General features: G+C 53.0%; 1 protein-coding gene across 1 annotated transcript; it reads right to left on the bottom strand.

Moving 5' to 3' along the window:
- Nucleotides 1–1,629: 1,629 nt before the first annotated feature.
- LOC128774552 (testis-specific Y-encoded protein 3-like) lies at nt 1,630–4,177 on the bottom strand (the record flags this gene model as incomplete). Its single annotated transcript, XM_053893618.1, has 6 exons — nt 3,995–4,177; nt 3,038–3,196; nt 2,268–2,345; nt 2,012–2,123; nt 1,774–1,919; nt 1,630–1,680 (listed from the first exon to the last, which is right to left on the bottom strand). Coding segments are annotated over exons 1-6 (729 nt in total), but the record flags the coding sequence as incomplete, so codon positions are not given.
- Nucleotides 4,178–13,087: the final 8,910 nt, after the last annotated feature.

Genomic DNA, 13,087 nt, shown 5'->3' with positions numbered 1-13,087 from the left:
TTCAGAAACAGCAAAGTTCACACAAGGGCATCAGCACTAGGACTCCTTCAGGAGTCTTGTGTGTGTGTGTGTGTGTGTGTGTGTGTGTGTGTGTGTGTGTGAGAATAAGTGAAGCGGTGTTTGGGAGGCTCAGCTTCAGGAAGTGGAACCAGAAAAGTTCGCTGTGATTTTGGAGTTGCGTGAGACTGTAGTGGGCTGTTTTCTCTGCAGTGTGTATGTTGTCCCTGTCAACTCTGCCTGAAGCAGAACTTCATCGGTCTTACCCACCCACTCTGCCTCTGGTCCCTCGGTTCCTTCCCCTGGACGCCAATCTTACAACCTGCTCACAATCCCTCAAATATGTGTGGCTGGTCCTGAGATCCTGACCTTGTCCACAAGACAGTCTGCATTGGTAGACGTCTGAAAACCAGAGGGTAATCAACCCTGGGAATTCCTCCCTGTGTGGCGGTTCAGTCAACATGACTGAGGGTGTCCCCATGCGGGATTCTGGGGGCACCATCATGGACATGCCCAATCCCTGAATATTGGACATCCCTGGCCTGTGCTGGCCTCTCCGTTTCCTTGAATTTCCTCATTTTCACAGGAAAGCTATGAACCTGGGCACTGGCCTTTCTCTCAGGTTTGTGCCCTGGCCTCCCTCACTCAAGTCCCCATTGCTTCAATCTTACTGACCTCACATGCAATCCCAATGTGTGACCCATCCCTACGGACAATGTCCTACGTCCCGCCCTTCCTTGGAACTCCAATGTGCAGGCACAGAACACTTACACCTCTGGACAGCCGCATGTATACATGGACACGCCCCAGAGCGAACCTGAGAGGAAGACACACACAAACACTTCATGCTGTTTATCTCCCATTCTGTATTTCTTCAAATGTATTGGACCCCCGCCCTGCGCCACGTGTCACCACCACCCTTGTCCTTATTTCATGGCCAGGAGAATCTTGTGGACCATCGGTGAGCATCGGAAGGGTTTCCACTGGGGTCGATGAAGTGCGACGCTCCTTCATACTCTTCTCAAGATCGTGCATATCCCTGGGATATATGGGTACACACAGACAGACAGACAGACAGACACACACACATACACACACACACACACACACACACGCACACGCACACACACACACACACACACACACACACACAGGACAGGTGAGAGTCTTATCTTGGCCCTGAGTAAGGTTGCTTGAATGTTTCCAAACGGAAAGTAGGATGGGAGGGTGTGATAAGCTGTGCCAAAGCTGACAAGGGGATCCAGAAGCCAGACAACATGTGGGATGGTGGTAGGAGGCCTGAGGGTGGGGTTCATGGTCCGGGAATGACAGTTGTCACCGTGCTATGTGATGAGCCAGCTTTGGTTGTCCCGCTTTGCTCATTCTTTTTGTCTAGCCCCCTTCCCACCTTCAGGCTCCCCAAAGGGGCAAAGCCTCTTTGACACGTTACTTCTTAAGACTCCCTGTCTCAGGCTGATGCCCTTTTGACCTGGGGTCACCTCCTGTGCCGCTGTGAGTCTCGGTGCCTCCATACAGAAGAGAATTGTGCCCTGGACCCCATGACACACATTTCCGTGCCCACACCCTTGGCTGCTCACCTCTTTCCCTCTCAGTTCTCTCTCCTGGGGCCTCCTTCATCTTGAAATACGGCAGGGGGTTGGGCCAAAGATCCTCTATGATTATCTGGTAGGGGAGACAGGCCAGGCCTCAGGTAGCTATCCCACGCAGTGGGGGAACCCATGAAAATCACCTCCCTTCCTTGTTACAGGGCCCCACCTCAGCAATCCTGCTAGAGCCGGCAAAGCTGTGGTCAGAGAACCAGTTGAAGAAGTTGAGGCTGCTGTTGTCATGCCTGCGTCTGTAGGCCTCCTGTCTGTACCTTGGGTACCACTGGATGGGACTGGAATGAGACGCCCTATACCCTGCAGGAAGACGAGTATGTGAGAAGGCGCCAGAGAACTAATCACATTCAACCCTGCACCCACTGCCGCCCATGCAGTCAGTGGACACTTACCATCAAGGCCTAGGACATACTCCTTCGTAACGACTTCATTCTGGAAGTAGGAGTTCTTGCCAAAAAACAGCAGGATCTTCCGGCATTCCCTGGGAAACTTGTGTTCCTCCACCTGCCGTGGTACAGTGGGGCAGAAATGTGAAATCTTGTTCCAGGAGACCCGCCCTCCCCTGAGGAAGGAACACATCACTTCTCCCCACCACCTCCCCTCCCCACACAGCCAGCCACCCACACCACCTCCCACTCCCAGGCCGACCTTCAAATTGGTCATGTGGCGAAGCATGCTTTCATCGGGCTTACTAATCAGGGCTGACATCTGAGGGTGGTTCACAAACTGCCGCAGGTCAAAGAGCCTTCAGGTGCTGGGCGTGAGAGAGCTCGAACCAGAGAACCAGTGTGGACAGCATCCAGGCGTCCTCCCCCCGGGACTGGCGTCCTCCCCCAGGGTCTCAAGCCCTCCCCACAGGCTGCGTCCAGGCCCACGGGGTCTCAGGATCGCGCAGGGCTCTGCTAGACACGCACAGGAGGCTGTGCATGCCCAGACGCCCGCAACCACGCCTAGCTTTGTGTGCTCGTGAGGACACTGAGGACGCTTACTTCCACACAGCCAGACAGCACACATCCGGTCTCGCGCCGACCAGTGGGCATTCACATCGCCTTCCCCGCAGCAAGATGCTTAGCGGGACCCAGAAACGTGCCCCCACGCGGCTTTGTGTGGGAAGAAGCCCTCGGTCATTTCCCCGACCTGGCCTGGACCTCCACCGCCACTCCCCACTCTCCCAGCGCTGTTTCCGTGCCAGGTGCGACGTAAAGCACACATGCCTCCCCCACCCCGGCACTGCCCTCCTCCCACACTCATTGCAGAGCCAGGACCACCGGATGGGATCACGTTTGCACGTTCCCGGCCACTGGAGCGTGGCTTAGCTCCAGTCCCTGTCCTGGGTTCCTCTAAATGGCACCTCCCTTTCCTTCCTCTTGCGCAAGCCCAGCCCCCTGTGGACCCTCCACCAGCAGCAGGAAGGATACAGCCTTGGCCCAGAAACCACGGATGCCCTGGATAAGGGCACCTCTCTGCTGCAGATGTCGCTGCCGCCTCTGCCACATCCTGAGTTTGAGTCGAGCGTGCTCCCGGCTGGCTTGTTTATTCACCGGCTGTAGCTCTATCTGAAGGGCCTCCAGAGCCTCCAGAGCCTCCAGTGGGGAAGGGCAAGGACGGAGGCCTGACTCTACCTGCTCCTTCTTAGCCTGCTTCACCTGCAGCTCCTGGGCTTCTTCCACCCATCGGCCTTCCTGCTCACTCGGCTTCTGTTCCTCCTCCTCCCGCTCCTCCTTGTCCTCCTTGCCCTCCACCTCCTCCTCGCCCTGCTGCTGCTCCTCCAGCGCTTCCTTCTCCTGCTCCTCTTCCTCCTCGGTTTGCAATTCTGCTCTCCCTTTAATGGCTCGCACGCCTTCCCTTCCTCCTCCTGCTCCTCCTCCTGGTCCCCTTCCCCTGCCACTGCCGCCGCCAATGCCTCCACCGCCACCGCCGCGGCCGGCGCCGTGGCCGCCGCCGCGCCCGCTTGTATACCCTGCTGCTCCTGCTCCTCCCCTTTCATTTCCGCCAACTCCTCCTCCTTCCGCTCTTCCTCCTTCTGCTTGGGCTTCTGCTGCTCCTCCTCCTTCTAATCTTTTACTCCTGCTGCCTCTCCCCCTCTTCCTCCTCCTCCTCCTCCTCCTTCTGCTCTTCTGGTCCTGCTGCTCCCCCTCGCCCTTCAGGTCCTCCTCCTCGTGAACTTGGACCTTCTCCTTCCCCGGCTCCTGCTCCTCGTCCTCCTCCCCCTTCTTCCTCTGCTCATGCCCCTCTTCCCCAGGCGCGTCCTCTTCCGCGGCCGCCACCTCAACCTCCTCCTCCGCCAGGCCCCACAGCGCCTCCACCGCCACTATGTCATGCACCAGCGGCACCGATATCTCGCTGGGGCCGCCCACCTGCCTCTCGGGTCGGGCCTGGCCTTCCTGCACAGGCTGTTCGCTTGTGGCCTGCGAGCCTTCGGCCTGCGGCACCTCCGGCCCTGCCGGAGACCCAGTGTCCCCACGGGCCCTCGTCTCTCGACCGCCCCGTTCCCGGTCGAAGGCGGCATGGGGGCTCCGGGCATCCCCAGTGTTTCGGAAACACGAGTCGTGCAACATGCGGCCCCGGCCCGAGACACCAACTGTGGCTCCTACCGACGACGAAGCGGGAGGTGAAAGCACGGCCCCCCTCCCCAGACCCAGTGAGTGGAGCCCTGAGGGCAATGGCTGGCAACTCGCTCCCCCTTCCTCCCAGAGCCCAAAGGTCGAGGGGGCGCATGCGCATGCGCATGCGCATGGTGCTGTACCCAGGATGCCTCGGCGGTGGCTATCGCTATGCCGATGCTGCCTCGGAGGCCTTTGTGGTGAGAGGTGTGCGCCTGCGGCTTTGAGGCTGAGGGAGCTCCAAGCCACGCCCAGGCCGCTTCACTGCCTTCAGGACCAATCATAGGGACGGTGGCGTGCGTGGCTTCGGCGGTCCCGCCCCTAGGTCACCCGGAAACTGGGGCGCGTCTGTTGCATAGGCAGGAAGGCTCTGGGCCCCGTGCAGTGCAACTCCTCCGGGGGGCTTGCAGCCGGCCCTCTGTGCGCTCTGGGTGCCCTGTTTGGCTTCTGGCCATGCGAAAGCGACCTTTGCATTCCACGCTGCGCTGGGCACGCGGCTATCTACACACACGGGTAAAGGGGGACCTCCCCGCTTTGCCCATTTACACCGCCACCTTTGTTCATTGTGCCCCTAGTCCGACAAATCCACTCAGCGGATCACCTTGGCTGTCCGGGAGACGCATGTCAGCTGTGCGCCTGCTGTCTGTGCACCCCGGTTTTCCATCTGCTCAGCCTCCTTTGCATACTCTCTACGTCCATCCTTGCTCCCAGAAGACATGTATGTCATGACAGCAGTCTAGCAGTGCACCGGCTAGGGAAGGTCGGTGACCAGAGGTGTGTGACGTGGAGAGGACGCCACACTAGGGGAGGCTGCGTATCATGCGCGCCGCTCTTGCCGTTTGTCCCCGTTGCCTGGAAAGTGACACACTGGCAAGCACACACCCCCCTCTCATGATGGGCTGCCCATTGCTCCCGTGTGTGGCAGTGCACAGGAAAGACCCGTGACCGTGGGCCCTGGGATTCCTGGAGCTTGTGTCTGTCCCACAGACAGCGGTCCCCTTCCTCCCACAATGCTTGGCCATCTTCTCACAGGGACCCTCCCCAGGCCTTCGTTGGCCGTATGTCTGTTCATCCTGGTCCCATTTCCTTTACCACTCACTTAGGCGGCAGGCTGCCATGAGCGTGGGCGCTGGCTCAAAACACTGTCCCCCTGTGCCACAGGCAGCGTGATTTCAAGGGTCTCCGAGAGGTATCGGGGGGTTGGGGGATGCAGTGTTGGGACCCAAGTGAGGGACACGCCCCAGGGTCTACATGAAGCCACATGACCACTTTGGGGAAGCAATAAGCTGCAGACGGTGTGCAGTGAGGGCGATGATGTGGTCTCCCTCCCTGTCAGGGCAGTGGTGATGTGGACTCCCTGCCGGTCTATGTCAGACAGCATAAGCTACACACACACACACCACACAGAGCCACTGCAGGATTGGAGGCTCGAGATGCATTGCCTGGCCAGGCACCACACTCATGCATTGCCTTTTCCCTTTGGTGGAATGCAGTGTTCCCCTACCTCTTTATGGGACCAGGAGGCTGCCAGGCAGGCGGGGGATTCTAGGATTTCCAAATTCGTGTGCCGGGCCCTCTGGCCAACATGTTGCTTCCGTGACACAGAAGAGGTTCCTCCAGACTCGCTGGGCTATGTCAGGATACGAACGGGGTACAGAAATGCTCCAGGGTGGCTGTGATATATGAGGCAGCACACCACCGCTTCAGGTGACAGCAATGCATAGAAACGCAGGTGGATGGGGGGAGGCTGAACAGGTGGTAGGGGGCTGAGAGGGGGTGGCCAGTGTGACCGACAGAGAGGCAAACTCTTACCCAGAAAGGGAGAGGAACAGGTCCAGTGGTGAGCCCTCAAGCTGCCCTCAGCAGAGGACGTAGCGGGTGGGCAAGACAGGAAAGCAGGCCCAGACCCTGGTGCACCTGACCTATGCAACTCACTCCCTCCAGAGAAATGGGGCCTGTCAAACTCCCACGCATCGCCGGGAGACCCCGTGGCAGGAACGTGGGAACAAATCTGGGTCCCAGGTGCAGGGACTGTCTGGGACAAGCAGGCAATGCCTTTCAGTTTGAACAACACCTACCACAGTATTGGGGTCCCGGGGCCGGGCCCCAACTTCGCAAGGGACTCTAGACCAGCCAGGCCTGTCTCTGCAGGGTCATCCAGGAGGATGTTCACCGAGACACATACCCTGGCTGGGACCACAAGGCCTTGCGATGATCCCCAAGGCCGCTCCAGGAGCAGGGCCAGGCTTACTCATGCTCTCTGCTGCCTCCCTCCACTAACGCCCACTTCCTTGCAGGGAACTTTGGTCCTCCTCCACTGCGCCATGGGTGGCCCAACCCCAACTTGCCCCTGGCCAAGGCAACACAGGACGAGCGGACCCAGGCAAAGTCCGGGCTTTCCTCCCGTCATGAAAGGTGATCAGCTAGCTCCGTGTCGATCCCAGGCGCGAAGGGATTGCACTCGCTGCACTTTGGCACGGGAGCCCCCCCTTACTCACCAAGTCAGGAAAGCCCCCAGTCTCTTTCCTTCGCTTGCCAACGGCCTACACACACTCACTCAGGCACAAAGATGCACGGCCACGCGGCACGTGGACACAGACACGTGCACGCTGCCAGCACAAACGCTAGGTCTCAGGCAAAAGTACTCACAGGCGCCAGCCACAATACATTCACAGACACACTCTAGTGGACCTGTGCACTCACTCATGCCCTCTGCCACATCCCACTCACGAGGCTAGCTCCTCCTCACGACTCACACTTGCTTTCCCCCCTCACACAGCACGTGCATTTGTCCTGGGGCCCAACCTGGCTGACAACTAGGGCAGATTCAGGACCTCCATTGGGTCACGGAAGCTTGCATTGAGATGCCAAGGAAAGAGAGCCACAACTGATACCAACCTTCCAGTACCAATGGCACCGGAACATGGCATGTGGAGAAACACCAGCTACGACTAGGTTCCCTGGCTCCTCGGCTCCTGCCCTTTCTTCAGACCCTCTCAACACTGGGCAGTCCCTTGGGTTTCAGTACCTCCCAGCTGGCTGCAACCTACAGGGCAAGGGCCAAGGGACTGACCTTTCTCAGTTCACATGTATACCCAGCTTGTGTGGGCTGCCTGGAGGCAGTCACGGCTTAGGAGGTCTGGATGTGCTCTGACCCCTGGTACTTGTGCGTTCCTTTGTGTGTTCCCCTGCAGCCCTGTGCCATCAGCAGCCTACTCCGTCCATATGGACACGCACAGCTCACGGAAACCCAGATGCACTGATACTGTGCAAGGACAGCACAGAGACAGAGAAAGAGAGATGGAGGTGCGGGAGGGAGGAAGCGTTCCCTCAAGAAAATGATCACAGGGACTCAGAGACAGACAGAGGCCAGAGGGACATGGAAGGAGGCCGAAGAAGGAGAGTAAGTCGCCACTAGAGACAGCCACAGAGGGGGAGTGTGTGTGTGTGTGCCCGTGCCCGTGCGTGTGCGTGTGAGTGCGTATGAATGAGTGAAATTGTCTGGGACTGAGACAGGGGTGTTGCCACGATTCCTGGACTCTCGAACGCCCTCTTCCAGCAGAATGGAGGCCCGGTATTGTCAGGAATCTCAGCGTTTTCCGGAACAGGACTCCCTTGCTTTGGGGCCCTAGCCCATCCTCAGGCTAGGGCCATAGAGCAGAAGGAGTGGGAACTTGAGGCATGAGGCTCCAGACTAGGCCCAGCAGGTGGAGTGTCAAGGCCCAAGGTTTTTAAATGCCTGCTGCCTCCTTCTGGAGCCCACCAGCATTTGGGAAGCACGCCCACGGCCCCGTGGCCCTTCGGACACTGAAGTGGCTGTGGCTGTGGCTGTGGCTGTGGCTGTGGCTGCGGTGGAGGTGGGGGAGAGGCAGAGGCAGAGGCAGTGAACTTTTTGACCATGGGTCCTTGGGGTGAAGGCGCTCCAGGCTAGACCCAGACAGTTGGCTGCTGTTCAGGAACAATCAGCTGGAGGGCAGTGGGCGTGGCTCCAGCATTTGAGCCCCTGCCTCCCCTCCCAGGTCTGGAGCAGGTTCTCTGCCTCCCCCTCCAGGGTGACCTCCCTGTTTGGTACATGCCCTTTTCCGCTTTGTCACCGACCACAACTTTCCTGTGGGATGTCTCATATCGGAGAACTGGTGCTACAGATCTCACCTCTTTGGGGAGGAGCCCGGATGGCAGACAGCATGGAAGCTTCTTAAGTGTCTCGCGTGCATGAGATACAGCCAGACCAACACTAAACCATCCTACCCACCCAGGAAACTGACTGGAGGATTAGCACAGCAATCTGCATATCCTGAACCACCGAATTCAGCAGGTACGTGGCATGCAGAAGTGAACTTGGAGAGCGAGGAGGCATGGGAAGGGAGGTGCTTTTGTGCGCGGAGAGGCGAAGGAGACTGGGCAGGTGGAAATTTTACTAACTTTCTTTAATACTCTTCTACATGATTCTTTCCTTTTGTGTCTATATTCACAGATTCTATTTTACTCCCATCTTCTCCTTTTAGTCTACTTCAGTGTATTGGTTTTTCAAATTCTCACAACATTTCCCTTTTTAATATTTTTTATTAGTATTTTCTAAATTTTTCTCCACTCCCACGTTTTTTTCTCTCCTGTGTCAAAACCACTTTCAACACCCAGGTGAAACATGCCTAGAATCTAGCATCATTCATTCCATTATTCACATGTGTGTTTTTAAGTTTTTACTTTTAACATTTTATAATTTGAATATTTCATTGAATATTCTACCTCATGAGTTCCTTTTCTCCATTCAAAATGACAAAGGGAAGGAATTCACCCAGAAAGAAAGAGCCTGAAGAAACGAGAGCCAGGGATTCAACCAACACAGACACAAGCAAGATGTCTGAAGCAGCATTTAGAAGCACGATTATGAGAATACTAGCTGCAGTCCAATGTAGATTAGAGTCCCTTTGTGCAGAGAAAAAATGCAGTAAAAACTGGCCAGAATGAAATTAAAAATGATATAACTGAGCTGCAATGACGGATGGATGCAGCGGTGTCAAGGATGGATGAGACAGAACAGAGAATCAGCGATTCAGAGGACCAACTTATGGAGACTATGGAAGCAGCAAAATCGAGGGAGATTAAGGAAAAGAGCACAATTGAAGAATTGGAGAAATCAGTGACTCATGCAGAACGAAAAACAACATCAGAATCATAGGGGTCCCGAAGAGGAAGAGAGAGAAAAAGGGGTAGAAAGGTTATGTGAGCAAATCATAGTGGGAAATTTTGCTAACCTGGGGAAAGACACACCATCAAAATCCAGGAAGCACCGAGGACCCCATCAGATTCAACAAAAACTGACCCTCAGCAAGGCATATCATATTCAAACTCACAAAGTACTCAGGCAAAGAGAATCATCAAGGCAGCAAGGGAAACAAGTCCCTAAACTACAAGAGAAGACAGATCAGGTTTGCAGCAGACCTATCCAGAGAAACTTGGCAGGCCTGAAAGGAGTGGTAGGATACGTTCAAAGTGCTGAATTAGAAACATCCACAGTGAAGAATTCTTTATGCAGCAAGGCCATCATTCAAAATAGAAACAGAGGAAAAAGGTTCCCAGATACACAAAATTTAAAGGAGTTTGTGACCGCTAAATCACACCTGCATGCAATTTTAAGGGGGGACACTCAGAGGGAAATTGATATCTATCTATCTATCTATCTATCTATCTATCTATCTATCTATCTATCTAACTATCTATCTATCTTTATAATTATATTTATATATACAAATAGATATAGAATTATATATATAGATGTATATAGACATATACATATCGATATAGATATAGATATATAGATACAGTTAATACAATACATATACATATACATACATACACATACACATACACATATACATACACATACACATATACATATAGATGGAGATGGAGACGTAGATACAGATATAAAGATATATAGATATGTTTTCCTCCAACTCTTCAAACAAGATAATGGCCATAAAATCGTGTCTTTCAGTACTACTTTAAACGTCAGTGGACTGAATGCTCCAATCAAAAAACATAGGGGAACAGAATGGATGAGAAAACAAGTTCCATCGATATGCTGTTTACCAGAGACCCACTTTAGATGTGAAAACAACTTCAGAGTGAAAAGAAGGGGATGGAGAATCATCTGTCATGCTACCCGTCAACAAAACAAAGCCAAAGTAGCCATACTTCTATCAGACAATCTAGACTTTAATTTAAGACTGTGTCAAGTGGTACACAAGGCCATGATGTCATAATTCAGGGGTCTATCCACCAAGAAGACCTAGCAAATGGATACATTTATGTGGCGTATTTGAGAGCAACCAAATATACAAACCAATTAAACGCAAACATAAGGAACCTCATTCTTAGTAATGCCATCATAGGAGGAGACTTCTATGCACTCACTCACTGCAATAGACAGATCACGTAAACGAAAAATCAAGAAGCAAACGGGGGCTTTGAATGACACACTGGACAAGATGGGCTTCACAGATATGTTCAGAACATTTCATAATAAAGCAGCAGAATATACATTCTTCTCCGGTGCTCACGGAATATTCTCCTCTATAGATCATATGCTGGGGAAAACAGTCATCCCTAAGGAAGTTCAAAGAGATCGAGGTCACACCGTGCATATTTTCAGACCACAACACTAAGAGACTCGAAATCAACTACAAGAAACAATTTGGAAAGGTAACAAATACTGGGAGACTGAAGAACATCCTACTAAAGATTGAACGGGCTAAGCAAGGGTTGAAAGAGAATATAAAAAGTATACGGAAGTCAATGAAAATGTATATGGAAGTCAGTGATAACACCACAACCCAAAACCTCTGGGACGCACCAGGGTCGGTTATAAGAGGACCTATCTAGCAAGTCAGGTCTTGCTAAAGAAGAAAGAAAGATCTCAGAGACACAACCTCACCTTACGCCTTAAGAGGCTGTAAAAAGAACACCATACGAAACCCAAAACATTCAGGAGACAGAAAATAACAATGATTAACGGAAATTAATGCTATTGAAACCAAAAATCAAACAAAACAAAAACAAAAACAACCTCAAACAAACAAACAAAGAAACAAACCAAAATAGGAGAACAGATCAATGAGCCCAGAAGCTGCTTCTTTGAAGGAATTACCAAAATTGATAAGCCAGTCATCAGTTTGATGAAAAGGAAAAAGGAAAGGGCCCAAATAAAGAAACGCAAGAATGAAAGAGGAGACATCACAACCAACACAGCAGAAAGGCAAACAATAAGAAGAGAATATTAGGAGCCATTATTTGCCAATACAATGGGCAATCTGGAAGAAATGGACAAATTCCTAGAAATGTATACACTACCAAAGCTGAAAGAGGAAGAAAAGGAAAATTTGAACAGACCCATCGCCAGTAAAGAAATCAAATTAGTAATCAAAAACCTGCCGGAGGAAGAAGACTGCAGGGCCAGATGGCTTTCCAGGGGAGTGCCAGCAAACATTTAAGGAAGAGTTAACACTTATTCTCTTGAAGCTGTTCTCACAATAGAAATGGAAGGAAAACTTCCAAACTCTTTCTATGAAGCCAGCGTTACCTTGATTCCAAAACCGGAAAGAGACCCCACTGAAAAGGAGAACTATAGGCCAATTTCCCTGATGCACATGGATGCAAAACTCCTCAACAAGGTATTAGACACTCGGATCCAACAATACATGAAAATGTTATTCACCACGACCCAGTGGGATTTGTACCTGGGACGCAGGGCTGGTTCAACATCTGCAAAACAATTAACGTGATTCCTCACATCAATAAAAGAAAGGACGAGAACCACAGGATCCTCTCAATCGATGCAGACAGAGTGATGGACAAAATACAGCATCCTTTCCTGGTAAAACCCCTCAAGAAAGTAGGGATAGAAGGAGCACACATCGAGATCATAAAGCCATGTATGAACGACCCAACGTGAATATCATCTCAAGGAGCAAAAGCTCTCAGCTCAAGTCACGAACGAGACAGGAATGTCCACCGCCTCCACTGTTATTCAACACAGTATTGGAAGTCTTAGCCTCGGGCCTCTTCATCCTTCTGCTCCCCCTCTGCAGCTACTGCTCTTCCAGCCCTGGCTCTACCTTTCCTCCTCCTCCTCTTCTTCCCTCTGCTCACGTCCTCCTCAATTTCCTCCCCAGCTACTACTGCTCTTCGACTCGTGCTCCTCCTCTTGCTCGTCCTGGACTTCCTCCTCCTCCACTTCTTCCCTCGCCTGCACCCGATCATTCACTCGTCTTCCTCCTCCTGTAACTCCTCCCAGTCCTCTTCCTCCATCTGATCCTCCTCGTCCTTCACCTCTTCCTCCTCCTCCTCCAACTCTTCCTCCTAGGACTCTTCCTCCTTCTCCAGGTCCTCTCCTGCTACTGCCCTTCCTGCCCTACCTCTGACCTTTCACCTCTTCTTCCCTCTGCTCTCGTCCTAGTCGACTCCGTCCTCCAGCTGCTCCTGCTCCTCTGGCCCGTAATCCTCCTCTTCCTGGTGCTGGACATCATCCTCTTCCATTTGTCCTTCTCCTGCACCCAGTCATTCACTGCTCCTTCTCCTCCTCCTCTTCTTCTAACCCCACCCAATCCTCTTCCTCCAACTCCTCCTGCTCCTCCTCTCCCTCCACCTCTTCCTCCTCGGGCTCTTCCTCCTTCTGCTCCTACACTTCTACTCATGCTCTGGAACCCTGGCTCTATCTTTTCTCCCCACCCTCTTCCCTCTGCTCTCGTCCTCCTCAACATCCTCCCCCAGCTGCTCCTGCTCCTTTGGCTCGTGCTCCTCCTCATCCTGGACATCCTCCTCCTCCACTTGTTCCCTCTCCTGCACCCAATCATTCACCCTTCT

Source organism: Panthera pardus, unplaced genomic scaffold (genome assembly GCF_024362965.1).
Source record: "Panthera pardus isolate Hobbes unplaced genomic scaffold, ASM2436296v1 HiC_scaffold_333, whole genome shotgun sequence".
Lineage (NCBI taxonomy): Eukaryota > Metazoa > Chordata > Mammalia > Carnivora > Felidae > Panthera > Panthera pardus.
Note: the sequence above shows the minus strand (reverse complement) of the source record. Positions and strands in the feature narration are given on the sequence as shown.